General features: G+C 38.1%; 1 protein-coding gene and 1 long non-coding RNA gene across 2 annotated transcripts in view; both read left to right on the forward strand.

Moving 5' to 3' along the window:
* LOC139944850 (glypican-6-like) overlaps positions 1–23,546 on the forward strand; it is a 68,203-nt gene extending 44,657 nt beyond the window's left edge. Inside the window, exons 4-8 of the mRNA XM_071941984.1 lie at positions 18–183; positions 5,591–5,721; positions 17,502–17,797; positions 18,412–18,584; positions 21,171–23,546. Coding sequence (XP_071798085.1) covers positions 18–183; positions 5,591–5,721; positions 17,502–17,797; positions 18,412–18,584; positions 21,171–21,394 — 990 coding nt within the window. The 3' untranslated portion in view covers positions 21,395–23,546. The remainder of the gene's footprint in view (positions 1–17; positions 184–5,590; positions 5,722–17,501; positions 17,798–18,411; positions 18,585–21,170) is intronic.
* LOC139944851 (uncharacterized) overlaps positions 1–26,497 on the forward strand; it is a 106,642-nt gene extending 80,145 nt beyond the window's left edge. The window contains exon 2 of the long non-coding RNA XR_011787028.1: positions 25,435–26,497. This is a non-coding gene — a long non-coding RNA (uncharacterized lncRNA). The remainder of the gene's footprint in view (positions 1–25,434) is intronic.
* Positions 26,498–27,085: the final 588 nt, after the last annotated feature.

Raw genomic sequence — 27,085 nt, forward strand, 5'->3', positions numbered from 1 at the left:
TTTTTTGCTCTTTGTAGGTTTTGCCATCACCAGAATGTCAGAAATCATTAATGCGGATGTCATACTGCCCTCACTGTCGAGGACTACCCACGACCAAGCCCTGCTACAATATGTGTCTGAATACAATGAAAGGATGTCTAGCAGAGCAGGCAGAACTGGACGCAGCGTGGAACAATTATATCGGTAATTCCATTTTTCATATTGTCTCTGTTGTAGGGATCAATGTTTGCAAATCTCGGTAGCTCATGTTGGTAATTTGGTTAGGTTTGTCTGATTTGGAGTCTTGACTGCGGGCCTTAGCCCACCATCAGCTCTTGGATAATTACCACGGTGAGGCCATTTGAAGAAGAAAAAATTTGTAATGAAAAAAAAAAAAAAATTGTGGAACTGGCTTTCCTCGGCACAGACATAGTAGTTGGGTATGAAAATTCTTCTTGATTATTAACAAACAGTTGAACGATGAAGTAAGCTCAAATTTTGGATCAAGCGAAAAAGATTGTTTATAGATACATTTGATAAATGTTTCTAAAACAAAAGATGTATTCTCAAGGTAAAATATTTGAAAGTGTATGATGGTTTGGGGGTGGGTTTAGGGGTGGTTTGGTTGGATCACAACCAAAGGGGCCTACCTGTTAAAAATGAAAAAAGCGAACCATGCTCAATAAAAGTCTCTCTTGATGGCACCATCCCCAATTTCTTTCATCTGCATGGCTGAACAAATGTGGTGTCTGCCAGTGGAATCCAATGGTGGTAGTGGTGTGGGGGGACAGAGATTCCTCAGCCAGAAATCTGGCCATGTTTTGATGACAGACGATCATTATAACATCATCTGAATGTGATGCCATGGCAACAAGTCACATGACTAATGAGGCTGAGACAACTGGGCAAGATTATTTTGATAAGCAGATGGGATAGAGACGCCATTCCATTATAAATTTTGTTTTAAAGATCCCCTGCTGTTTTATAGCTACTAAGGAGAAAGGAAATTCTGCTATCACATTTTTGTTTTGTTTTCATGGACAAATTGAGCAAAATACATGTACAAGTTGACCTGCATTAATACTGTCACCAACTCCATAGTAAATGTTAAAGGATGCCATGCTGTTTTATAGATAATAAGGAGAAAGCAACTTTTTGTCTCAGATTCTTTGTTTTCATGGATTATCAAATTGAGAAAAATACAACAGTTGACCTGCCTGAACACTAATAGAGACTGTGGTTAAAGTTCGGCATGCTTGATGGTGGTTGGCACATATTTCATGTCTGCTGTTGAAACAGATTTATTACAAGAATTTTGCAAAAACAGATGTTCCTCTTATTATATTATCACCATTATTTCATAAGGTCTAGCAACACGCCTACCGCACCCTGTGATGCCAACAAGCGCAGCATGACCCAAATAGTCAGATACCCAATTTAAAGGATAGTTGCCTAATCCTTCAATATTTTCCCCCTCAAAATTACCACAAAAATGTGGCCTCTGACCCATTACCTCCCCCTACATTAGTCTCCAAATTGCTATTTTTATTGGGCTTAATTTAATATTGTAGTCCCAGCATCTGTCTTGACCCTTGACCTTGAGAGCAAATCCTATAAGAAACCCTGATATGGCCATAAAAAATGTTTTTAAATGAATTTGAAGCCAATGGACCTCTATCTTTGTTGTAAAGCTTGAAACTTACAATGTTATGAAATGAAAGGTTATTTTCATCTTTGCTTGCAGTTTTCTGAAAAGAAAAAGAAAACATATTTGAAAGACATGCAAATTGTTAGAGTAAAACTTGTCTAATTTCAGGCCTGTGGTTTGCCTAGATTTTTCCGGATGTCAAGATTTTTTTCACATATCTTCAGATTTTCTTGAAAGTGGCAAAAAGTGCCATCGCAGATATAAAATACTCTGCTCTCGAGCCTGTATGCTTCGTTTTTGAAAAGGCAAGAGCAGTAAGACAATTTCTCCTTTAGTAAAGAGCACCCTAGGAGGAAATTGTAAATTTCTACTGTACTTGCAGCATTTCAAGGGCACCAAGCAAAGACCAGGGGCATCAAGTCGATCACCTTTAGTGCCTCCGTGCATGCTGCTCTCATTATGACCAAACCTGATGATTTCTTTTTGAAATGATTTAGAGAGTCTGTCAACCTCTAAAAGTGACCAGCTGTCAATTAAGTGGCTTCATCTCCACCCAGAGAAGGGACTGTCACACCTCTGTTAATGATCTAATCTGATGCTTGTCCTCTCCGCTTAATTGATGGCTGATAATCTAGAAGTATCAAAATTCAATCAAGTCATTGCAATCTGTTTACAGGAACTTTGCTGATAATTACAGGATTCGAATTAGCTCTGGTCGATGGGCATAATCAGTAGTCTACATTAAGGCATTTTGTCATTGAGTCCCAAAAGGAGGGGGGTGGGTGGGGGGGGGGGAGTCCCCAATCTCATCTCAGTAGTCTGTGGATTTTATCTGGAGAAACCCAGATAACATGCAAGCTGGGAAAAGAGGGGTCATTCTTGTGGGCCTTTTTAAAAGCAGCGAGACCAGTTTATTTTCTAACATGGGTGGGAAGTTAATTCCATTGTCGAGGGGTTGGAGATCCACATCTCAAGTTGTTTCCAATTAAACGTTTGTACAATCTTTGAGGACACACTCATTTTGGAGGAAATTACATGTAGTAGTGTCGTTTGTCTGTTTACAAAGTACAAATGTTTGACATTGAAATCAAGCTATGCATCCTGAAAAAGGAATGCAATACAACTTTATGAAAAGAATACTCTGTCTTATTTTAAATCAAAGATTTGAAATTTTGTGTAGAAATCACGGCATTGCAAAGAAGAACAGCATCCTTGTTCATGTTATCATGTTTGTTGCTTTAAATTTCTTTTGAAATCAAATATTTTAAATTGTATTCCAATTGTAATACTCCCATTATATTTTGGTCGTTTGCACCCACACAACTTCTGCAAGAGCAATTTACACATCATTGTGAATTTTTTTTATTAACCTCTAAATACCTCGACTATGAATAACTCTTGGTCTGGAAGCTCATTTCACAGGAACACTTCTATAAATCACCATCAGTTTAGATGAAGAAAAAACAACAAGGTAAAACCATAGAGAAAGGGTAAAACTCTCCAGTCCAGAGGGAGACCGGAAACAGACATTCCTCCGGTGACAGACTGGATATGTTGCCAACAAAAGGCTGTCCGTTAAAATCATTTGTGGGGGTTGTTTGATCAGGATTCAGGGGGGCCATGGGTACAGACAGGAGAAGAAAGAACCTGCTGGGTGATGGTCATTAGTAATTGATACCATATTGATACTTTGGGGATACAGGTAGTCAGGTTTGGGTTTTTTTTTTTGTCTGAAGCCTACATTACATGTACAACAATGCCTGATATAATGACAGAGTGTGATGAAGAATACCTGAGGTCGATCACAAAGATAGTTCTTAGGACATGGAGGTAGTAGGACAAACCTTAGAGGTGATTAAAAACTTCAGGCTAGTCCAAGGTTAGGACGAGAAACTCGTTCTAACTCGAGATAAGACTAGTCTCAACTGGTTTGTGAGATCATGGAGAGATGGGGTAGTACGCTGGTAGTACACCATTTTACATTTCGAGCACCAGAATGAGGCTAAGCAATTGAACCATAAAACTACACCCAGTAACTTTCTTTTTTCTCAAAAACATATATAACTGTACACAGAATTAATGGTAGAGGACCTGCCAAGTAAACCAGTCACACCAGTGGTTACTGGTTTTAATCTCACCCCAGTCATTTTTGTTGTTTTTGTCCAAAACTCTTGTGCTGCAATTGTAGGCCTACATCTGAAGATGTTAAAGCCCCCAGCTGTCTTTTAAACTAGTTCCTTGTTGTTTAAAGCTGGAAACTTTGTATTTGTCTTCAATTCCCCCATGTAATTCTTGGAACCTGACATCAACACATAAAAACAAGATGGCTTCCATGGGATGGAGGCTTACTGGAACAACAGAGCCCTAAGCCCCCTGATCAGAACTGCCAACCTTCTACCCAAAAATGCTGATTGGTTAAAATTGCACTATATAGCTGGGCATGCATCAATAAACCATGGTGTCGCAACCACCTGTGTTTGTGCTGACAATTTCATCTATCCCATGGGTCAGAAACCTTTTCTTTTAAGTGATGCTGGAGCTGAAGTAGCTGTACAGGGACATGGTTTCTTCAAAGAGGAATCCTGCAATTTGGGTGGCAGAGATATTTGGTCTTTGAGAAAGGGTGGGAGAAATGGAGGTGAAAATGAATAGCAACTCCTCCCAAATGGTGAAAGGTAAATTTGGTCTGGGCTAAGTAAAAGGAAACTTGATGCGGTGTCAAGGAATGTCATACAGCAGTAAGGTTGTAAACCCAGGCCTCAAATTAACCCGTGGCACCCACAGCAATCGCTACGGTGCCCCATGCTTTTGCTCGATTGCCCTTTGCGAAATTTCCAATGCAACATTTTCCTCATAGGGGTGCCCCTTTACCAGAGAGAAATAGCTGTGCCTCGTTAAGAACGGAATTCAATGCCTGCAAACTTCTGCTCAAAATGCAAACATGTTTTGTTGGTTTGTGGCCTTCAGCTTACAACAACATGTGTGGAAACCTGATTTGATTTTCAAAAATATGCCCAATAAAATATCAATATGGGTTATTGTTAATAATAACACCATCACTCAGCGCTTCCTGGCCATTCCACAATTTTACCAATAGCTTATTTTTCCTTGAAAGTATTGTTGTATGAAGGCAATGTAATTATAATTTGACATCCACCAAGACCTGCCCCAAGCAGTTACCTTGGTAATTTATTGGTACGACCTTTCACCCTTTCTCATATTTCTAAACTTTGTACTTGAATGGGGTCATGTGGGGCATTTGGAAAAAGGTCAAGCTAGACTAGCTGCCAGTCCCTAAAGCGCTTGCTTTATTCCAAACAATGAAATACTAATGTGAAGACCTTGAGTGTTGGGATGTTTGCGGTTTTAGACTAGGGTCAAGTCTACTGATTGGCCAATTAAGTTTATGACTAACCAAACATTTAGGTTTCTTTGTTGCATATACATCGCCGCTAGCAACCACTTAGACCTCCCGTAGTCATGGAAATCCTTGAGACTCAGGAATTTCATTTTGAAGGCCTTAATAATAACAGAAATGTTGTCAGAAAATGTTGTTCAGTCTGATAATTATTTGAGAATTTTTGGAATTTTAATTGTGAAATATGTATTTTTTGTTTTTCAAAGGTACATGTACATGTAGGGAGCTGAGAAAGTTTACAGAAATGTTATTCGCCCAATGACCAGGGCGATATAAGCTATAAAATGTGCTCAAACCGCCCTCTGTTGAAAAAACACTATATCTGTCATGTTTCCGGGGCAAAAAGACGCGTAGTCATGGTAAGATTGCATACACTTTCTAGCTGGCTGCCAAAACACGAAGGTTTTGCCGGCGGTATGCGCGCGAATCATAATATGGTTTTCGAGTGACGTCAGAGGTCACATCGTCTATAGGCTAAAAACTACATGTAGTTATCATTATTAGGTGCTAACCCTGGGTTTGGTTTTTTGTTACATTTTCTGTAGATGCCCTGTTGACGCTGGTAGACCGTCTGGAAGGACCAGTGAATATCGAATCTGTCATGGAACCCATTGATGTCCGAATCTCTGAGGCTATAATGAACATGCAGGAGAATGCCCTCACAGTTACAAACAAGGTTGGTATCCATCAAGAGAACATGCAGTGTCCGTATGAATGGCTTGGGGGTAGTGGCTTTGGCTGGAACACTTAAAAGCCATAGCCCTAGCCATTGCCTTGATTCAGACATCAGGCCACATTTCATAAAGCTGTTCATTCCTTAGCTAAGCAAAAAATGAGTGAGGCACCAGTCGTAACAATGCAAACTTAATGTAATTTTGGCTGGTAACCTGTTTCTGTTAAGCAATACTTTTCTGTGCTTAGCAAGTTTTTGTGCTTACAGGCTTTATGAAATTGGACCATGGCCAAAATATCAAAACCGTTAATCCTATCCATAATTCATCTAAATTTACCAACCAGCTTGGCCAAATTTCATAAAGCCTCTAAGATTAAAAACTTGCTACGCACAGCCAAATCTTGCTGAACAGAAACTGGTCCAAAACTCCAAAAAGTTTACATTGTTGCAACTGATGCCCTACTCCTTCCTGTTTTGCTTCACCATTTTTCTTTGCTAAGCAGCATTTTCTGCTTAACAACTTTATGAAATTTGGGCCAGATCAGCTGGGTTTCTCTTTTTCTTCCCTCTTCCTTTTTCGTGCCAACCCTAGACAAAAATTGAAAAAACACTGTACAAAGTCGTGTCTACAGGAGAGTTTCCTCTTTTTATAATCTCACCAACAGGTTGAGGGTTTTAATGGATTCAGCAGTGTAATGGCAAACTTTACCCAAACTTGGCATGAGGCATAAATGACTAGTATAAAACATCAAATAAATATTGGTAGATAAAAGAAACAGTTCCGACTCTTCCCTCATCCAGCCACTGTTGCCCAAAATACAGTGAACGATTTCATCCAGCATTTTTGCATAGCAAAATTTATTGACTGAACAAAATTTGTGCACACAGACTGGTAATATTGAGTAACAAATGGCGATGATTTTTGAATAATAGCAACTAACACATTTTGAATAGCATTTTGTTCTGCTATACAAGGGAAATCGTTCACTGAAATACCCTTAAAATGACCATTCTCTACTTTTATTGTTGTTGGACTCACTGTGTGTTCTCAGATGATCAAAACTTTCTTTTGAGGGAAGAAAGACAAATCACTACATGTGTACCTTATTAAAGGCAGTGGACACTATTGGTAATTACTCAAAATAATTATTATAATTATATAAGCATAAAACCTTTCTTGGTGACGAGTAATGGGGTAATGCTTATGTTGAGATACACCAACTGTGAAGGCTAGTCTTTGACAATTACCAATAGTGTACAGTGCCTTTAAATGTAGCCTTCATGTGAAGCGAAGTTACTCTACATTTTATCTGTAACTTTAACACTTTTACATTTAAGTTAGTGTATAGGCTGCTCTGTATCCTGTAAAAATGTTACACATGCTGGGTTTTTGACAGGGTTTGATTTCATCTCTAGTTTCAGAAGGACACCACTTGTTCACGTTTTTGCGCAGGGATTGTTCATATTTTCCTTCAATCACACCCCTGATAATATTTACATCCCTTCCTCTCCATCCATTGTTGTTGCAGTCCTCCTAATTAATCCCCAACCACTGACCCCTTAGTGCAGGCAGCAGCCAGAAACTCAACCTTCACAAAAAAATACTCTCCCCCAGACATGCTATGGTTGGAATTCCATAGTAATCCTACCCTCACCCCTGGCTGTCGCACAAATCAGCCAAGAATGGTCTTTTCTCAGCTTGGTCATGGTGTCCCTGTTTTTGTCTGGGAGACCTTGGTGTACCCATGGTGCGGGAGCACCCATGGTGTACCCATGGTGTACCCCTAAGCACCCTTACGCCCTGCCGGGGGTTATTTTGAGTACAAGCAAAGCAACATTGGGATACTATAGTCTGAAAGCCAGGAGATTTGAACAGCTGGATCGGAGATATTTTCAGTAATTGTTGTAGGATGTTTAGAAGTTTGCTTTGGAAAGTGGAAACGGAAGTTCGTGCTCAGGAAATATTGTGGGAAGTGTAACTTGTTTGAATTGTCTGAATAGGGGTTTTAGACTGTAATGTTTCTTCAAGTTACGCCTTTCAATAAGACAGACCCCCTTTGTACAGATACCTTCATTTGACATTATGACAATTGTAATCCATTACAGTTGATTTGTCTTCTATTTAGTTGCAATTAATTTCACTCTAGGTTTGTAGTTGAAGTTTGAGAATTGAAGTGAAGTTTGCCTCCGAGTTTTGTTCCCAATTTTATCTGAAATTCCTTCAAAATGAAAATCTACCAACTTTGTAGATTATTTAGACTACATGTCCAAATGATTGCTTCAATTTTTTATAAGTTAGAACATTTGGGCGTTGCTTTGGGTTTTGAGTTACCACAAAGATGACAGTTAAAAAAGGTCTCCACTCTCTAGAGACGCAGACACTAGAGGTTTCAGGGGCTTTTGAAGAGGGGTTTTATTCAAATGTGCTACAAACCACATAAAGCAGTTAATAAAAGCAGTCAATCTTCTATTTTTCAGTAATATTTTTGGTTCATCATAACCCAGAGAATCTTTTAAGCATAACTCTCTTTAAAAAGTGGATTTATGTATTTATATTCCAAGCACGTTCGGTTGTTCTAATGAGTGCTATTATGAGCAATTCTGATTTATTTATCTAAATTGCCGACCATTAAGTGGTGATTCATACAGTTCTAGTTTCATTTGACTGGAGAACAATAAGTGTTAAAGTGGTGTCTGGTTTCCAGGATGACTTGACTATGTGCGGCTGGGTTACAGAAAAACAAACCACACAAGACACGATGACATTCTCCTCTCATGAAGGAATGTCATACTTCGTGCCGCCGAGTTCATTTGACTTGGTGGAAATACAATTCCGCTGATGAATTGGAGCTGTTTGGAGGCCTGTGGTTAAACAAGAGGGACATGTCAGGATTTCTTGTTAGATTGAGACACTGAGATGGTTGTAGTCCTTAATGAATGTGGAAAGGATTTTTTCAAGTGGCCTATTTTAAAGAAAGAGTTGTAGTTCTTAATGAATGTGAAAAGGATTTGTCGAGTGGCCTATTTTACAGAAAGAGTTGTAGTTCTTAATGAACGTGTAAAGCATTTGTCAGGTGGCCTAATTTGTCCTCTACATTTTTTCTATCTTCATTTACTTCCATTCAGCCAAAGGCACTTAAAGGTGGGGTCATAGACTAGTTTTTGTCAATGTAATACTGACTTAAAGTCAAAATTATCAAGAAAGATACAATGAAAGTCATATGCAGAAAAGTCGGCTGAATACAGTGTCTACTTGCTGAGAAAACAGCACAAAATTTCATGGTATTTGAATATTGCACCCATCCAGGTTTTCTGGCCTCACCATTCACAAACTTACACCAACCCCCCAGAAATTGAGAAATGATTCAGGCATGAATTGTTTCTCAGACTCTTTTTTTCCCCCACATGTGAACAAAACTGATCTTTGATCTACTCCTCTGGTGCTGAGGATTCTGTTCCTAAAAGTTCTGTGAAATCTATAACTTAAAGGGAAGGTACACAATGCAATGCCATCATTTCGATACACATCCTAGAAATATGGGGCCTGGTTTCAGACTCTTCTGTCGGCAATGACTCTCACCCTGGAATATACTTTCAAAATCAGGGGCAGTATCCGAAAAGAAGGTCAAGTCATTCTCTGGTCAAGCTGTCTACAATGCCTTTCACTCCCACTACCCCTCAACTCAGCATCATTAGCGTCAGTAGAGGTTGAGATACTAAGCCAGCCACTTTCTTTCCAGCCAGCCAGCATGAGATAAAGACAGCTATTGGGGGTAACACTTTCAGAAAGCCGCTGGCGGCATACTTGTATGCCCCACCTGTCAACTATTCGAGGTATGTGCCCTTGATGTCTGGTCATATCTCACCTGAGAAATGAGGCTGATTACTGTATGCACAACTGGCCCCAACCACCCCGATTATAGAGTTTAATAAGTGAGATCACTGGCTGTAATCCCACGATTTTGTAGACATTTAGTGAGAGAAATTGAACTTGGGGGGATACAAAAGGTGTAGATTTTCTTGGGACGTGACTCAACTTGGTTGTTGACGTTGGTTGTTTGTGAGGCTTTTGTTCTGAATGTTTTGAGAAGTGTTGAAATGACTGTTTGGGTGTGGTTGAAGTCGGTATCGGGTGTTTGTCTTGTTCTTGGGACTTCGGGAACTTGTGGGTGTCTGTTTCCTTTATACTGTTCAGTGTAGGTCTATAACTTCCTTCAGTTACCAAGCTACTTAAAATACAGAAGTAAACTTGATTGGTCTACAGGTTTTGTTTAGTACTCATGATGATGGGGTTTGCTCCATTCCAATGGTATGCTAAACCGGCATGGCTTAGTGGTGTAACTCGTTAAGTCATCACGATGTTGTTAATCTGCTGTCTAATGTCTATGAAAACACGCATGCTTTTTTGTAATGAGGGTATTAACCCTCCTACTGTCTGACCATTCAATATCATCCACTGATATTTTGAGTTGTAAACTATGCCAGCCTAAAATGTCATGTGGTGAATGCATCTTTCACAGTACACATTATTACATTATAACCCTACCAACTGTCGGACCAATCAGTATCTAACTCATTGTGGTTTTGAATGATATCTATCCATCGTGGTGACAGCAAGTAGTTACCAAATGTACATGTATGTACCATCCCTTCAAGGGATTACTTCTCTTTGAAAGTATTTTTTTGTGCCTCCTACATGTAGTGCCAATTAGATCTTCATGGGTAGCAGCTGTTGTTGGTTGCCTCTTATACAATTATTCAGTTTGAAAAGCAGTTCCTCCTCGAGCCAAATCAAAAAAAATCATCTAAGAATCTTGGCTTTCCTCCTGCAGTGGATCGACATAGGTTTAGAAAGACAGAGAAGATGATTGGGCATGCTGATACCCCCTCTATTGTCTTTATTGTGTGCTTGGAATCTCATGAATTCTTGAGAGGATTTTTGGGAGATGTACAAGAGGAAAATAGTGTGTTAAAGGGAAGGTACACGTTTGGTAATTACTCAAAACAAATATTAACTTAAAGACTGACTTGGTAATGAGCATTGGAGAGCTTTTGATAGTATAAAACATTGTGGGAAACGACTCTCTCTGAAGTAACATAGTTTTTGAGAAAGAGGTAATTTCTCACTAAATCATTAAAAGACTTCTAGCCAGAAGTCTTTTTATTCCTATCTGAAAGCACACAAATTCGTCCAACAAGGGTGTTTTTTCTTTTATCATTCATAACCTATTGAGCCCATATTTTCACAGGCTTGTTATTTTATGCTTAAATGTTGAGATATACCAAGTGAGAATACTGATCTTTTACAATTACCAAACGTGTCCAGTGCCTTTAAAGTATGGGAACATAAAGTAGGATTTGAAACTTTGGAAGTATAATTAGGTGCGGTTTGTGGTAATACCATGTGGAAATCTTTTTTTTAGTAGTGTTGGTTCTGAAGTAAACTGGTGGTTGACAAATCAACATTTCAATCAGTATGCTCTGATCGTCTTCATGAGAATGGGAACATTTGGGTCCCGTCCTTCTGCCCCCATATTGGGCATGATATATGTTCCCAGCAAAGACACATGGTTAGCGCTGTAGTTCCTGCTGAAATCAATCCATGGGTTGAAAATAAAACCACAGGTAGCAGTCTGGGGGATTCGAGGGATAAATGTATCCAGGTTGATGAAACTACCACTGGAGGCTAAGACTCTGCCTGGGCACAAACAAACAACACATCCAATCCTGACAAATTACCCACAACCACAAAATGACCTCAGGTCACCGCCCTGGCGCTGACCCACTTTAGGTCAATTGTAGGTCACCAATCAGGTTGCTCACCCTCCCCCCCCACCCTTGAGTAGGATCATAGAGTGCTTCCTTTATGGTAGGATCATGGTAGGATGAACCCTAGACATGACATGTTCTTAGGAGCTTGAAGCAGAGGGAGGGAGTGGGGATACTGGAATATCCCTATTGTAAACAGTTTAGTTTGACTGCTCCCAATTGTTTGGGGGGAATTGTTGGGGTATAATCAACTTTGTTTTGGCTGTGCATTTAAGTGTAGAGTTGGGTTGCCATTTCCTCAGTTTGTAGTATTTGAAATTGGGCTCGGTGTTTAGACTGACCCGTCAAAAGTACAGTGTACTGCCCCCAAGATGAAAGATTTAGCTTGGTGTCTTGACCCTTTGGGGTCAGTCAGTGTTATTACTGACCATCATTTTGTCCCATGACCACTACAGTACATACTTCACCTTCTTTATTTCTTAATGACACTTCCCACTTTGGAATGATTGATTTATTAACAGGGGAGTTCTTGAGGTGATGATGAAGTGAGGGTTCCATCAAATTAAGCCTGTTGAAGTGTAATAATTCACTTGTTTCCCCCTATAGACAACTGACTCCCCCCCCCCCCCCGACGAACTTGTACATATCCCATTCTCAACTGAAATTTGGAAGCAAAACAATTTTTCCTTGATTTTAAATCACACCATTTTAATGGAAGTAAGTCTTCTTTTTTGGTCATTTTATTTTTATTATAATAAGTTTCATTTTGCAGTGTTTATTTTAGCTACATGTTCAGCAGAGCTGCAAATTGACTTTGCCTGATTCCGCAAAAAGCTCCCTGAAAACTCAACCAATCTTTCCTGGTGCTGATAAACAAATTTGAAAATATCCCAGATTCTGGAAACTTGTTTCCTATTTATTATGTTGAATGGTTATTAATATCTCCCTGATTGTTGTAAACATTTCCCCCAATTGCAAGATATGAATGTTGGCAGCTCTGCTACAAGCTGCATAATGCGGCAATACATAACTTATCTCACAATAGTTTTCATATTAATATTTCTGAACATGGCAGATACCCTTAAAATACTTATGGAAAAAGTTGTTAATTTCCAAGGCGATTAAAAGTAGTCTTTTTCTCTTTAATTGATCCCTTCTATTTTGCGAGAAAAACAAATCTGTTGAATCCGGGGAGAGATTTCAAAACAATTTCCGTTATACAGACAAGCCATGTCAGGAGCTTAACTTCTCTGTCATTTTGTAGATCGTACTTTCATGTTGAGGACTTGTGGTTTAGTCATGCCAACAGCTATCTACTGACCAATCCCTAGTATAAATTATTCATACCCACCCACTCCGATCATTGCTTACTCTGTCACAGTCTCACCAAATACCCAACAAATTATAAATTCAATAATTCTCAGCCAGTAACCCTTGGGTGTTAATTCCTGCCGGCTCCCAACCATCAATGACTGCGATGAGTCATGCAGTAAGACGATTTCACTTCACAAGAGGAGTAACCATGGCGATCACACTCTCCCATCTCTCATCGCAACCTCACCAAATCTCCACAGATGTTTTTACAATGCCCCCCACCAGCAGTTGTCGCTGTGTTGATGTACATAGTCGGGGCGATTTCTTAAGGTTTACTGTCAGGGTTTTTTTCTCATTGGGGTCACGTTTGGAAGGTGGAGAGAACTAGAGATGAGGTGTCTGCGCCTTGACTGGGTTCTCTTGTTTTGTCTGAGCTGAGACCCTTCTGGGGTCCTTCCAAGGAAGGCACCAGACCCCCTTTCACCATCCTCTCAAATGATCTGAGACCTTGTAGCGAAGGTGTTCTCTCGAGAGGAATTTAATGGAAACTAAAATGGAGCAATTAATTGGGCAGGATGTGAGTCGTTTAAAGGGCGGTATTTTTGCTCTGATTAACTCAAGGAAAACACTCTGGGAGAAACGGAAGGTAGATCAATCAGGTTGACTTGTTCTTGTACTTTTTGAGGGAAAGAATAAATGTTGATCTTGAATTAACATACTCGCCGGTATTTGTTAGTGTAAGAAAAGAAAGGTGGAAACTTTTTTCTTCTTCAAACATTTCATTGGTGTTGACACGGGTTAAAGTTGAAATATACTCATGTTAACACGCTATAAAGGTACTTGTACTCTTTAAAGGAAAAATAAATGTTAATATTGATTTAAAAATTGAAAGAAAGAAGACAAAAAAGGTGGAACTTTTTTCCCCTTCAAGCACTACATTGGTGCAGACATGGGTTAAAGTTGAAATATATTTATGTAACATGCTAGTATGCTTAGGTACTTGTACGTTTGAGGGAAAGCATTTTGTTTTTGTTTTTTTGTCTGAAATATTCTCTGGTATTTGTTAGGGTAAGAAAAGAAAAAAAGACAAAAAAGGTGGAACTTTTTTTCTTCTTTTCTTTTAGCACTACATTGACATGTACATAGGGGAAAGTTTAATTGTATTATTGTTAAACAGGCAAAAGTACATGTACTTGTACTTTTGAGGGAAAGAATGAATGTTGATCTTAAATTAAGTTTTCTCCAAAAATTGTATGGGTAACAAAAAGAAAAAAGGTGGAACTTTTTTGGGGGGGCATAGGTGAAAGTTGAAATATATTCATCTCAAATATCAAGTGTGGATTTATTGTAGGAGATTTTCAACAGTTTTCTCTTCATTTTTTTTATTTTTTATTTTTTTTCTTCTTCAAGTGTGAGCAAAGTACACTGTGACTGTTCCTCTTGGCAAGTTTGTGGTTTCCGTGCTTTCTTTATGTTAGTGTAACAACCTGTAAGAAAAGCTGAAGTGTTTCTGTATGACACATTCTCCGAACGTTTTAATTCACAAGAGGTATACATCCATATGATTGCATTTCACCATTGGCACCGGGGGAAACTACCCTTTTGTAAAAGTTGCCAAATCAAACATCATAATTGGGTAATTTTCCTTTGAAGCTCCCACACAAACATGACAAAGGCACCAAATAGAAAGTTTAGATTTCACTCAGAAACCCTTGTGGGAGTTCCTCATTTTGTGTTATTTTCTTTAACACGTGTCTAGGGGTGAAGCCAAATGGATACATACAATGTATAAGAAGACAAACTGGAAAACGCAGGAATTCTTTAGATTTTGCGGTCAGTATAAATTGTACATGACTGGGAGGGAGCCTTGGAAAATGTGTATACTGGAGTCCCTATTGTGTCGCTATTGTGTCATTGCGACACACGGTCTGATGTTATTGCAAAGAGATGTGGGGAAATTCCTTTATGAAGGCCCCCTGCTCCCTTTTTTCCTGGCAATTTGTGCACACTCATTCTCTCAAATTATTTCTCTTAAATTAGATTCAAATCGAAGATCTGCTCATGCAAGCCAAATGTCGTAATCACTCACGTAATTATCTCACATTTATTGCAGTTTAAGGATATGATTGATTTCACGAAAAAGGCAAGAAGCATTTCCCCGATTCCTAAAACTTAATCTGCCTTTTTGAGAAATTGTGTCATAGAAATATTTGAGAGAAATCATTTCACAATGTTCTCTTTGAAATTTTTTCGTAACTGTATCTTTCTTTATTAACTTTTGAGGATAAAAGCTTTTTGAGTGAAGTTTGTTATCACTAAAGCAGGCCTCAAAATAATCCACAGCAGTTGGTGTGGTGCGCCTTGTGCTTTTGCTGTGGTGCCCTTTGCAAGATTCCAATAACAAATTTACATTTCCCTCATAGAAGTGCCCCTTATCAGAGGAAGATTGCCCCTCCCTACAACATGTTTCAAGATGTTTCAAGAGCAAAGTTTAGGACCTGCTAAAGTACTTGTATTTTCTCAAGAAACATGTATAATTTCCAGAGTGTACAACTATCGATTATTTATCAATATTATTACCCATATTATTACACATCACCAGCAGTAAATACATGTACATGTACATGTACATGTACACCACCTACTACTCAGCCCCAACCTGAGACCTCCCACTGTACCTATACATGAGACCTCTGCTTTCTCTATCCTTGTTTATTCTACGCATTAACAGCGTACCTCATAGATTATCACTCAAAAGGTTCACTCCAACAGAATAATTGAAAAATATAGCAGGATTTCTTTTCCTTTCCGGAGAGTGTATAGTGTTAAGGTGGAGGGCAATTACAGTGGCATGGTCAATGGGTATGATGAATAGAGTTCACTGGGTCAGGAATGCAGGCTTCTGTATGTTTTCTAATGGTGTTTTGTTTTCATAAAGTTTGTGTTTAGTTGTAGCCTGTTTTGAGTGTCATCTTGTTGATCTGATTCCTGTTCAAGAGTGCATATCATCAGAAAGAATCAACACATGTTGTGATTACCTGTAGTCTTAAGACCCTTTCACACGAGAGAAATTTAGCAAGGGTCCCTCGCTAAATTGTAGCATTGTTGTAAAATTTTACCTTGTGTGAAAGGACGAAAACAAATTTACTGTCTAAGTTCCCTTGTAAAATATTGTCAAACCAACATTTTTCAAACAAGCTAAAATTAAGCAAGGGTTCGCAGTTCAAGTGCTGTCGTGTGAAAAGGGCTTTATTCTGAACTTACTAGATACTTCGTCAACATGGAGTAAACATGTTGGTAGGCATCTTGTGTTTGTGTTCCTAGTGTGTATTTTAGCAGTTGAAACCAATAACTGTTTTAGTCAATGGCCAGTGATTAACAAACCCCAAGTTCAACCGAAACAGTTATTGGTTACAACCAAGAAAACGCACCCCTGTAGTCTAATACTGAAACCATAGCTTTGGTTTTGGCTCTGTATTTGCCTCGGCAAGATGCACTTTTTTCATGGAGCTTTAAACATGCAGTCAGAACCTAAGCTAGGTGTTGAGCCAAAGACTTGGTTACAGAAAGAAAACTTAAGTAATGGAAACAAATATGTTTACAGTCTGGTGCTAAATGAGTTGTAGATATCCATCTATTGCTTTAGCATGGGAATGATTATAATAAGACAGGGTTTCAGATACCACTTGGTCAACAAACCCGAGAATTTTAATCCCCGTCCTTTAAACTTAAGACGGTTTAGCTACACCTGGGAAGGGATCAAGAAACAATGAAACAACACAAGGACTTTCTCTAAACTCCTGGATTTTTTGCTTTTAGTGTTTGAACATTGTGGAAAGCTCTTTTGGGCTCTCTGTTTGCTTCTGTTAAGGAATGGTTTGCTTTCTACTGTGGAATAATGTATGAATAGCATGAAGTGTGTAGGATTTTATTGCTTCGACACAGTGAGAGAATTGCGCAAGGACATGATGGGTCTGGAGCCTGGCTATTAAGATAAATTATTTATTTTTCCCGTACATTCAAGCAGGATGACATTTCTGCAGTGTTATTTTAACTACATTTTTTTTTTTTGACTTAAGTTTTCCTGTTCATTCATTATTAATTAACATAATTTTAATCTGTGTGTGAAGATTAGTTTGGCTGCAGTTAAACATGGGGAAGTATTGGTTCAGAAATAGTGAAATAAAACAAAGATTTTCTCAAACTCCTTTCCACTATTATTTGTGTTTTACCCAACACTGATGTGTGTATGTAAAAGCACTGTACGCTAAGGAAGTTTTGGGTTTTACTTTTAGTGTTTACACCCAAATCCCAAATAGAAGTAAACAACATTTCTGAAGAGCTTTCCACAATTTGCCCCCCCTCCTCAAACATCTGATGAGAATGTTGTTAAGATCAAGATTAGTTGGGTTAATAGGTAGGGATAGAGGCATCTGTCTCCTGAAAAAGATCAAACATTGCCGATGCCAGCAGGGATATGACTATATTTTGTAAAGTTAATTTTAGTTCTCTTTTAGCAACAGATTTACTGGCCTGGCCTGGTGATCAGGTTTTGTTTCCATATTTGTCTTCCATTCTATGCATTTTAACATGTGTTTATGCGCTTTTGATCAATTGTATCCAAGGGGTGCAATAGAGATTTTAAATATTCTTATTATTATTAATTAGTGTTGATTTCTTAAATCTCTTTCTGTGTTTAGGTTTTCCAAGGTTGCGGTAAGCCACGCATCTCAAAGCGCGATGTCGGTATCGAGGGAGAGCGAGCACGCAGCATCAAGAGACAGAGAGAAGGAGGTTCATCCCGGCGTCGAGGGCAGCAGTCCTCACCTGCCATCACGCCTACCACGACCAGCATGGAGAAGTTGATCAAGGATGTCAGAGGTCATATTAAAGACACCAAGGGCTTCTGGACGTTACTGCCGTATATGATTTGCGATGACGTCGCTGCTGATGTCACTGTTGTTGATATCTGTTGGAATGGACAGACTAAAGGAAGGTGAGTGAGAAGGGGTACGATGGGGAGGGGATGGTGGAAATCGAGGGATATCAGTTTGGAAATGGGGAAGTATCAGTTGAGGGGTTTATATCGCTTGGGAAGTTTGGGAGTATCACATGGGGGGGGGGGTCAGTTTGAAAGTGTGAGGAATGTCAGTTGGGAAATTTTACTTTTAGAAAACTAAAAGGAAAGTTAGTTGGGGTAGGGCTGAGATGTTTTGGGGAGCAAAAAGTACATTGAATACACAGATGCCATCACCTTGCCCTGGTCTTGGTTTCCCCTTCAAAGGTTTCCCCAAAACATAAAGAGTTTCCAGTGGAACAAGAGCACATCTGTTGCCATGGGGTTGGCCTTGGTGTTCCTCCAAAAGTTTCCCAAAGACATAAAGGTTTCCCAGTGGAAGTGCTCATTGCAAAATGAGATCGGCCTTGCCCCCTTCAGTTTGGAATGGGATGAAAACAGGCATGGGATGAAAACAATGACTAAAGGGGGATATATTTGGTTGTACTTTTCATATTCATTTGATTGTAAATTTATTTGGTTTTATTCATTTTCATATGCAAATGCACCTGTTAATACTAATTGATAATTGTCATCTATTTTTACCATACTAGCTACAACCATCCACCTGTTGGTAACGGCATAGCCAATCAAGTCCATAATCCAGAGGTTGCCATGGAATCATCACAGCCAAATTTCCTGATCAACAAACACATCACTTCTCTACGGACGATCACCAACAGACTGACTGGAGCGTTCAACGGAGAAGATGTTGAGTGGGTCGACAGTAAGTATTTGTGCGTGATCGAAACTGACTTACCCTGTTGCACCATTTAAGGGCAATTCTTCAAGGGAAGTTGACATTGTTTAAAGGACCATAAAGTCATTAAAGAACATGTGTGACAGGAAAGTGGACAGCAACTTGCTGTTTTGTTACGGACATCCTACATAAATAACTTGCACAGTACATTTCCTGTTGGCGTTTGATAATCCAGGCATGATTCTATTCAGACTTCATGATTTTTTGTCCTGTGAGGTGATTAAATAGCCTGAAAAATAAGTATGTCACCCCAAATTATTGCCCGACATTTTTCCAAAGACCAAATATCATGCCTAATAATCATTGGAGCCTCAACGGGTAAAGCAGGCTCAGTTTATGTTGAAATTCGCACGGGACAGAAGTGTTTTGATTCTGATACCTCTCTAGTCCAGGTTGAAGGAAATACAATGATAGCTCCGTGATTCTAGCCGCCGATATCCAAAACCTTATGTTGATACCCCAGAAGCCTCCTTTGGTAGGGCATGAGCTCAGGCTCAGGCCTGATACTTCACGGAGGCAAGGAGGCCTCTGTTGCCCCTTGCCATTGCCTTGGTGCCCTTGAATTGCTCCAGTAGAAATTCACAATTTGCTCATAGGGTGCCCTTTGCCAAAGAGAAAATGCCTTGGTGCCCTTCGTTCATTGTGCATGGTAAAGTCCATAAGCCAGGACACATGTACAACTCCGAGGAGCATTTATAGAAACAAGTGTCTTGCTCAAGGACAAGAGTCTCAGGACCGAGATTCAAAACACATTATGATGACTCAGCCACTAGAACTTGAATTTGATGCGCTAGACCACTTGGCCACAACACAGTATACCCAATGAGCCGCCAGCTGGGAAAAAAAAAAAAAAAAGGCAAGACAACATTATTGTGTACTTTTTTTTTTGGGGGGGGGGGGGAGGGGAGGGGGGGGCGGGTTGGAAAGGGGGGACGGGTTGGAAAGGGGGGAATGAAACAGGTTACTCTCCCCTGACTTGTGGAAATGTTGAATCACCCCAGAGCAAGTTAAGTGTGTCGGGCATTTTAAGGTCTATCCTGATAAAATTGGGATATAAAGGGCGTCCAAAACACCTCAGTGAAGCTGCATTAATAAGATGTGGCATCTGGTTGCAAATGTCATCCATGCAGAGTCTGCTTTGGTCATTAATTAATCTGTCAGCTTCAAGCTATCGTGGCCGGTCATACTCTGTAAACATAGTAGATAATATCTTTGCTAGGAAAGTGAACTTAAAGGCACTGGACGCTATTGGTAATTACTAAAAATAATTGTTGGCATAAAAACTTACTTGGTCACGAGCAATGGATAGAAACGGTTCCCTCTGAAGTAACGTACATGTAGTTTTTTAGTAACAGGTAATTTCATACTCTAATATTAAAATACTTCAGGCCTGAAGCCTTTTATTATGCATCTGAATCTGAAAGCACACAAATTTGTGCAACATGGGTGTTTTTTTCTTTCATTATTCTCTTGCAACTTTGATTGAGTCAAAATTTTCACAGATTTGTTGTTTTATGCGTATGTTGTGATACACCGAGTGAGAATATACAAGGCTTTGACAATTACCAAACGTGTCCAGTGCCTTTAAACATAGTCATGAGGATCCCAACCAGCTCGAGACCTTTGCGGAAAAACTTTGCCATCATAGTCCTCTGGGCGTTGAACAGAGTTATTTGTAATGTCCAGACTAATGTTGACGTGGAAACGTCGGAATGGAAAACATTTCTCGTCTGGTTCAAACATGACCTAGATAGCATCTCTGCTGATGAGACTTTGCCGATCTTATAAGATGCCTTCTGCCCCAAGGTCCAATTGCATTAATTAATATCTGTCTGATATTAAAGCTGAGAGAGTTTTTTTTTTAACACTGACGAATGTGAACCTAAGACTGTCTCTGAATTCCAGATTAAGATTGGAAATTCTGCACTTTAACTTTTTTTAAAGTCATTTTTAGTGGACGACTTTGAATTTTACTTTATTTTTATGTATATACATAAATATAATTTTTGCTTAATGAATTATTTAAAATGTTAGTGTCATGTCCAAATCATGATATGTCAGGCCTGGAAATACACATAGGCCATGGCATCTGCAGTCCTGGGTGTGGCCTTGGTGACTCTGTCAAAAGTTTCGAATAGACTTAAAGATTTTCCAATGGAAGTTCCCTTTGCAAAATGAAAATGGACTAGCCCTCTAAAAGATGAAATTGCAGGCCTGCATGTTCCTTTCACACATTGGTAGACATTGATTTTTCCTGGGTAGGTCCTTTTGCTCTCATTAACATGTTCTTTTTGGGTGTAAAATATTGTTTAAATTTCATATCATTTTTGGTTCTTGGAAAGCAGATCAATTAAACCTTTAAAGGCAGTACAAGATTATTGTTTTATACATCGCCTTAAAACCATAAGAACATATTTCTTGGATAAGTTTCCGTCAACACTTCCTGCATCATCGCATCACGGAACATTTCTCAAATAAAAAAAAACAATCACTAAAACATTTCCTGTTTTCATCATCTCTAACTCTCATGCTTTCTCCTCTTTTGCAAAATAGCTGAAGGATACGGCAGCGGATCAGGCAGCGGTAGCGGTTCCGGTGACGGTAATGACGTCACAGTCAACCCCGGTGACGTCTCGTTCACCGATATAGAAGATCCCGTCTACAGGCCGACGATTAAGCCCCAGAACGATGCCTCGTCGTTATACATCAGTTATGCAACTCGATGGGTCGTCTCCGTGTGTGTAACAACCGTCTTAACGTTCCGTTTACTTTGGTAGCCACAGGGTATATTATTATTTCAGAATTGTTTGTAGATGTTTGTTTGTTTTAAATGTCGGGTTTATTTTTTATTTTTGTAGTTATCACGTCACAAACAGCATCTCGGCGAATTTTGCACTGGAATTTTTTCGAAGAAAAAGAAAAAGCTCACCTAGGGATTTATTCTTCCCTCATAATCCATATTAATCTTGTAAGTAGGTCAAGAAATTAGCGTAAAAAAATTCTTCTTATTATTTTTTTCCTAATAATGTCTAGTCAAGATTGGTAGCCCTTGCGGTACAAGTAGCTCTTTTATAAAAAAACTAAGTTGAAGCTCTTTGTAAGAAAAAAAAACATGCTGCAGCCGGAGTGCTTATATGCATTTTACAAGTATTTAAACCAATATTTGCAAGTTCACTTTCGACCTTAAAAAGAAATAAAAAAATAATGAATAAATGTGACCTTTTTTGCCCCTTCCATAATTTTGACCAAACAGCTAGAGTTTTAGAACATCCAATAATGTGCGTTGTAAAGCGTTCCGTTTTTTCATATCTCTTTAAAACAGTTTGATCATATCAAATAAAATTACTATTAAATAAATAAATAAATGTTCCCTCTGAAAGATTCATTGGATTAATTCAAAGGCATTAAGCGTAATGTATGTAATTTTTTACTAAAAATGATTTTTTTAAAGCAAGTATTTAACATGTATTGATCACATTGAGTCTTATAGCTCAGAAAAACTTGCTTAACAAATGAATTTGCTTAGTGAAAATAAGCCGGGTACCAGTCACAAGTAGTGTACATTACATTAGATTTTGGCTGGTAACCTGTATCTGCTAAGCAAGATTTTTCTCAGCTTAGCAAATTTGTGTACTTGACAGTTTTGTGAGCTTGGGATATGGTCTTAGAGCTTAAGTGTTTAAATGTTTGGAAATCTTCATGTGAGTTTTTGCAGTTTTGAGCTCGTTTTTATAAAGCTAATTTGTACAATCCTATAAAAATTGCCAAATCATAAATTCTTTTTGAAAAAAAGTATCACAATTTTTTGGAAACAATAAATCAAAAACCTAGAAGTAATTTTGTAGTTCTTTGCTAAAGTTTGCAAATTATGTGTGATTGTTATAAACATGTGAGATTCGCTTAGAAGAAATTACACAAAGAAATATTAGATCTTGCTAGCTATTTTACAAACATTTTAAGTTAAATGAGACTGTTTGTACATTTGAGACAAACAATTCTTGCAAAACAATAACAATTAGTAAAAACAACTGCAAAAAAACATGACATTTTCAAGAAACAATCAGTCTAATAGTCCGCTAAAATCTTCAATCATTTTTACGATTGTGAATTTCAAATCATGATTTTTACATTTGCATTCAAATGGCGCCAAAATGATTCTAAATTTGCATTTTATCTACACATAAAAAAATATAATAATAGTACAAAGGTACATCACCCATCTTTTGCCTGCCTTTTGTTTGGACAATTTTTTAATTTACCTACGAGAGAAAAAAAAACACCGGAGGAAATTTTGTTTTGATATTCTTTTTAAATCTGAAGCTATGCAAAGAATGCATTCTACTTATATTTTATAGACACAGGTTTTTAGAAACGTTGTTTTGTATTGGTTTTATTTTTTTTGTATTTTATCCCGCCAGTTCAAAGATTCACTGGTATCCATGTGTTCACAAGTATCCATGTAACTGAAATTTTCCCGACCCCTGTTATCCTCACATTTTAAGGTTTTTCATACAATTGGCGGAAAAAGCAAATTGGAAAAAATATTGCTTTGTTTTTTTAACTTTAAGAGAAATTCGTTTTAAAAACTGCCTTTTTATATGTGTGGCCATGTTACTTTTTAAATCTTGAGGTTTTCAAAAGATATACCCCGGAGTTGTAGAGTTTGTTTTGGATTTTATTTAAAAAGAGGTGAAGTCAAAACTGCCCGCAGTTGTAAATAATATGTACCTCATTGTAAGCTTTTTACCAAATAATTTAGTACTTAACCAAACATGTGTTTGTAGTCTTGCAATGCATTGTGTAGAAGTGTTGCGTCAAGTTGTATAACTTAAAAGAAATCTTAAAAAAATGTGGACCATTTTTGCTATAGACACCATGGTTTAACACAATGTGAATATGTACAGATTAAAAAAAAAAAAAAAAAAAAAACGAGAAACAAAAAACCACGTCAAAGTAGAGCGTAAATGCGAGAGAGAAAGCGAATGTGCGTAAACGTGATGAGTTGTAAACTGATTGGAGAAATCGCCGTTGGTATTTTAACAAAACATGACCTGTAACTATTTACTACTTACAACTAAAAAATGTGGCAAAGTTTTTGTATTATTTGTTTTTTGGGGGTTAAGCTAGCTGCTGTAGTCGAAACTAGATTATTGTGTAACTTATTCAAACTATGTTTTGTTGTTTGGGTTGTTTTTTGGGAAGAACAGATTATTGGCTGTCATATGTGCACTGTAATATAAAGCCTTTAATTTTTGTGTGGGATGGACAAAAAGTGGATGTGGGGAGACGGAGTTAAGCACAGAAAGAAAATACGGGAAAATAAAACTGCCGGTGGTCGGATGTTCACAGGGTAGATAAAAGTAAAGTTTAAAAAAATCATGTGTACTTGAAAATGGATTTTAAATGTATTTTAGACCTTGTTCAGAAAAAGTGTGTGTGTAAAAAAAAAAAACTTGTCGCACTTTTGATTTTAAATATGTAAGAAAGGAGGGCATACTGTGTTAACTGTACATGTTACCTCGCTGTGGCAAGTAAGTGTTTTATGAGGCGACAAATTTACAGAATGTTGGTTAGCCTCTGCATGTCAAATGAAAAATGTGTCTCTACACAAAGTAATTTTGGTGCAAACATGGCATGGACAAGGCACAAGCATAAGTCTTTTTTGATTGATGACAGGCTTCTTCTGCTTAGCGAGACTTTTCCATGCTAAGCGAATTTGTCCGCTGAGAAATTTGATGACACTTCGTTGATCTGCATAAATTCCATTTTGTTGAGATACATTTTGTTTTGTTTCTACAATGGGAGACTTTGGAACGCTAGGTGGCAGCAGACTTACCAGGTAAATTTTTATTGTTTGCATAGTTCTGAGCTTGCGCACATTACTGAGAACAATGATTTTACGTGGTAAGTCTGCTGCCACCATAAGTCTCCCATTGATAAGTCGCACTCCTTTTCTTTTGTCTGAAAAAAAAAGTGACTTTATAAATCAGAGGGTTGTACACATTCGTTACTCATGTAAATGACTTTCGCTTTATTACACTTCATTATTTTTTTCCAGTATTTTTCCTGGTTGTTTATTCTTGACAAAAACAAGTGTTGTTCAGTGTTATAGTGTTAACCAGGCGTAGTTGAAAATGTGAATTGCATTTGTACAGATTGTAATCAGGCTGGTGTATATACATGTATGGTCACAAGAGGGCACTGTTTAAGATATGCTGGTAAAAACAAAAATTATTAGAAAGCTCAGTGGTTTGTCCACAAGCCTAAACTTGGAGGGGCTGTTTCTAGACTTTGGTCAGCTGGAGTAGGAGCCTAAGCAAATGTTTGGGAAAGAAGCCTCTGGTACCATAATAAATAAGCTTGTGGTGAAGACTAATTGATTTGCGCCCTCTAGTGAAACTTGCTGGTCATTTGAAAAAGGGGGAAGATTGTTGAAAAGTGTTCTCAAGTACATGTAGGACTTGTTTCCATAGAAACATCAAAGTATTAATTTTTATTTTGTACGTTAAAATATTTGAAACTGTTAAGCTTTTTGAGTTCATTAAAAACTCCAGTTACAGGTTATTCCATAATTAATAATTTATGCAGCAAAGTGATAGATATTAGCATATGCAAATTACTCTCAGTTAAAATCACCTTTTATTTCATCAGAGAGTCTTTAAAAGTTTTATTTGTTTATTTGATTTGCCTAGTGATCAGGATAATGTACGCGAACCACCACACTGTTTTAAGAATTGTTTAAATTGTTTACCAATTGAAAGACTATTGAATCCATGGGGTCGATTTCACAAAGAGTTAGGACTACATGTAGTCCTAGGAGATATTAAAAACGTACTACATGTAGTCCTAACTTAGGACTAGTCCTAGGAGATATTAAAAACGTACTACATGTAGTCCTAACTTAGGACTAGTCCTAGGAGATATTAAAAACGTACTACATGTAGTCCTAACTTAGGACTAGTCCTAGGAGATATTAAAAACGTAGGTCCAATGTTAGGATGAGTAGCTCCTCCTAACTTGAGATAAGACAAGTCTTAACTCTTTGTGAAATCCATCCATGGTTACCCTGACTAAACTATGGTTATGATGATTAGTGTAAGGTCCGAATTTGTGACTACCGCTTAGGCTACGCCTGGATTGCTGCATCATTGTGCATTGGAGTATAGGATGTCCTTTGCAACACCCATAGAAACAGCCGTAGCTGAAGCCACCAATTCAGATAAAGCATTACTGTATAAGCCCCTTGCATATGGCGTCCCACTCTCTAAAGGTCAATTAGTCAAAGGTCTAAGGTCAATTAGTGACCTCACTGAGGCCGAGGAGGCAAGTCATTGGACGACGTCTGTTCTTTGCGCTCGAAATCCGCCATCCCAGACCTCGGCGTTCCTGCAGTGTTCCACGTCCCTTTAGGGTTTTGTGTTATGGAAGGGGTTTATTATTGTTATGCAGTTTCCAAATTGTTTTTTTGGATGAAGGCTTGTACATGAATATCTAGTTACTATGCTGTTTACATATCATTATGGTTGAACATCTACATGTATACCATGTTTAAACTGATATCAGCTGTGGTATACACTATAGTACTTTGGGTGATATTGGTAGTTAAGTTTTAACAGAGCAGAACTAGAAAATTGTAAGTAAAATAAGTTCACTGAAAAGTACACATATCCTAAGAAGAAATACAAGAAGGAACTCATTTTAAAACCCAGGATATTCAGATATTTGTATACAAGGTTCCGTTTTGTTACTGAAACCATTTCTTTTTGTAAATAACATCATCTCTTCTGTTGCATCATGTAAAGTATTTTTGATTGTTAAGCCTCTACCATCAGTAGGCTCCCTGTCTCTTGCTGTTAATAAAGGCTCTATTTAAAGGACAATTTGTTGAGATCTGAATTTGATTTGTGTGAGTTTTCTATACAGGGATGGACTGAAAGTATTAAGTGCTGACAGGTCTTCCGATAGTGGCCCAAGAGTCCCCCCCTTGATTGATTGATAAAGAAATCAAGATTGTAGTGAAGAATAATCACAGTGAGTCTAAAGCCAAAGTGACAAGCTTCATGTAAGTTTCTTTTTTTGAGAATTAAATTTTGCCATTCTTATCAACTTTTTGAAGAATGTTCACACTTTTTTATAAATTGACAAAAAGTTTATGTGAAGGACAACTTTCTTTCTGAGAATACATGTTGAACATATCAGATAAGAAAATGTTATGACGACACTTTTGTTGCATTTTTGTGTACAGATTTCTTCATCCAACCGTTGATTTTTACAAAGTGCTTAAATTATGCCACATTGTGTAAATAAAGTTGTGTAATACTTGCATATGATATAGTGACCCCCTTGCACCAATGTCACCACGGCCCAATTTCATGGCTCTGCTTACCGTAAGCACAGAATCGGTGCTTACGAAAGCAGGGAGTTCTGTGCTTACGGCAAGAGTATTTCACAGGTTAGCAGCGAATTTT

This window comes from Asterias amurensis, chromosome 12 (genome assembly GCF_032118995.1).
Source record: "Asterias amurensis chromosome 12, ASM3211899v1".
NCBI lineage: Eukaryota > Metazoa > Echinodermata > Asteroidea > Forcipulatida > Asteriidae > Asterias > Asterias amurensis.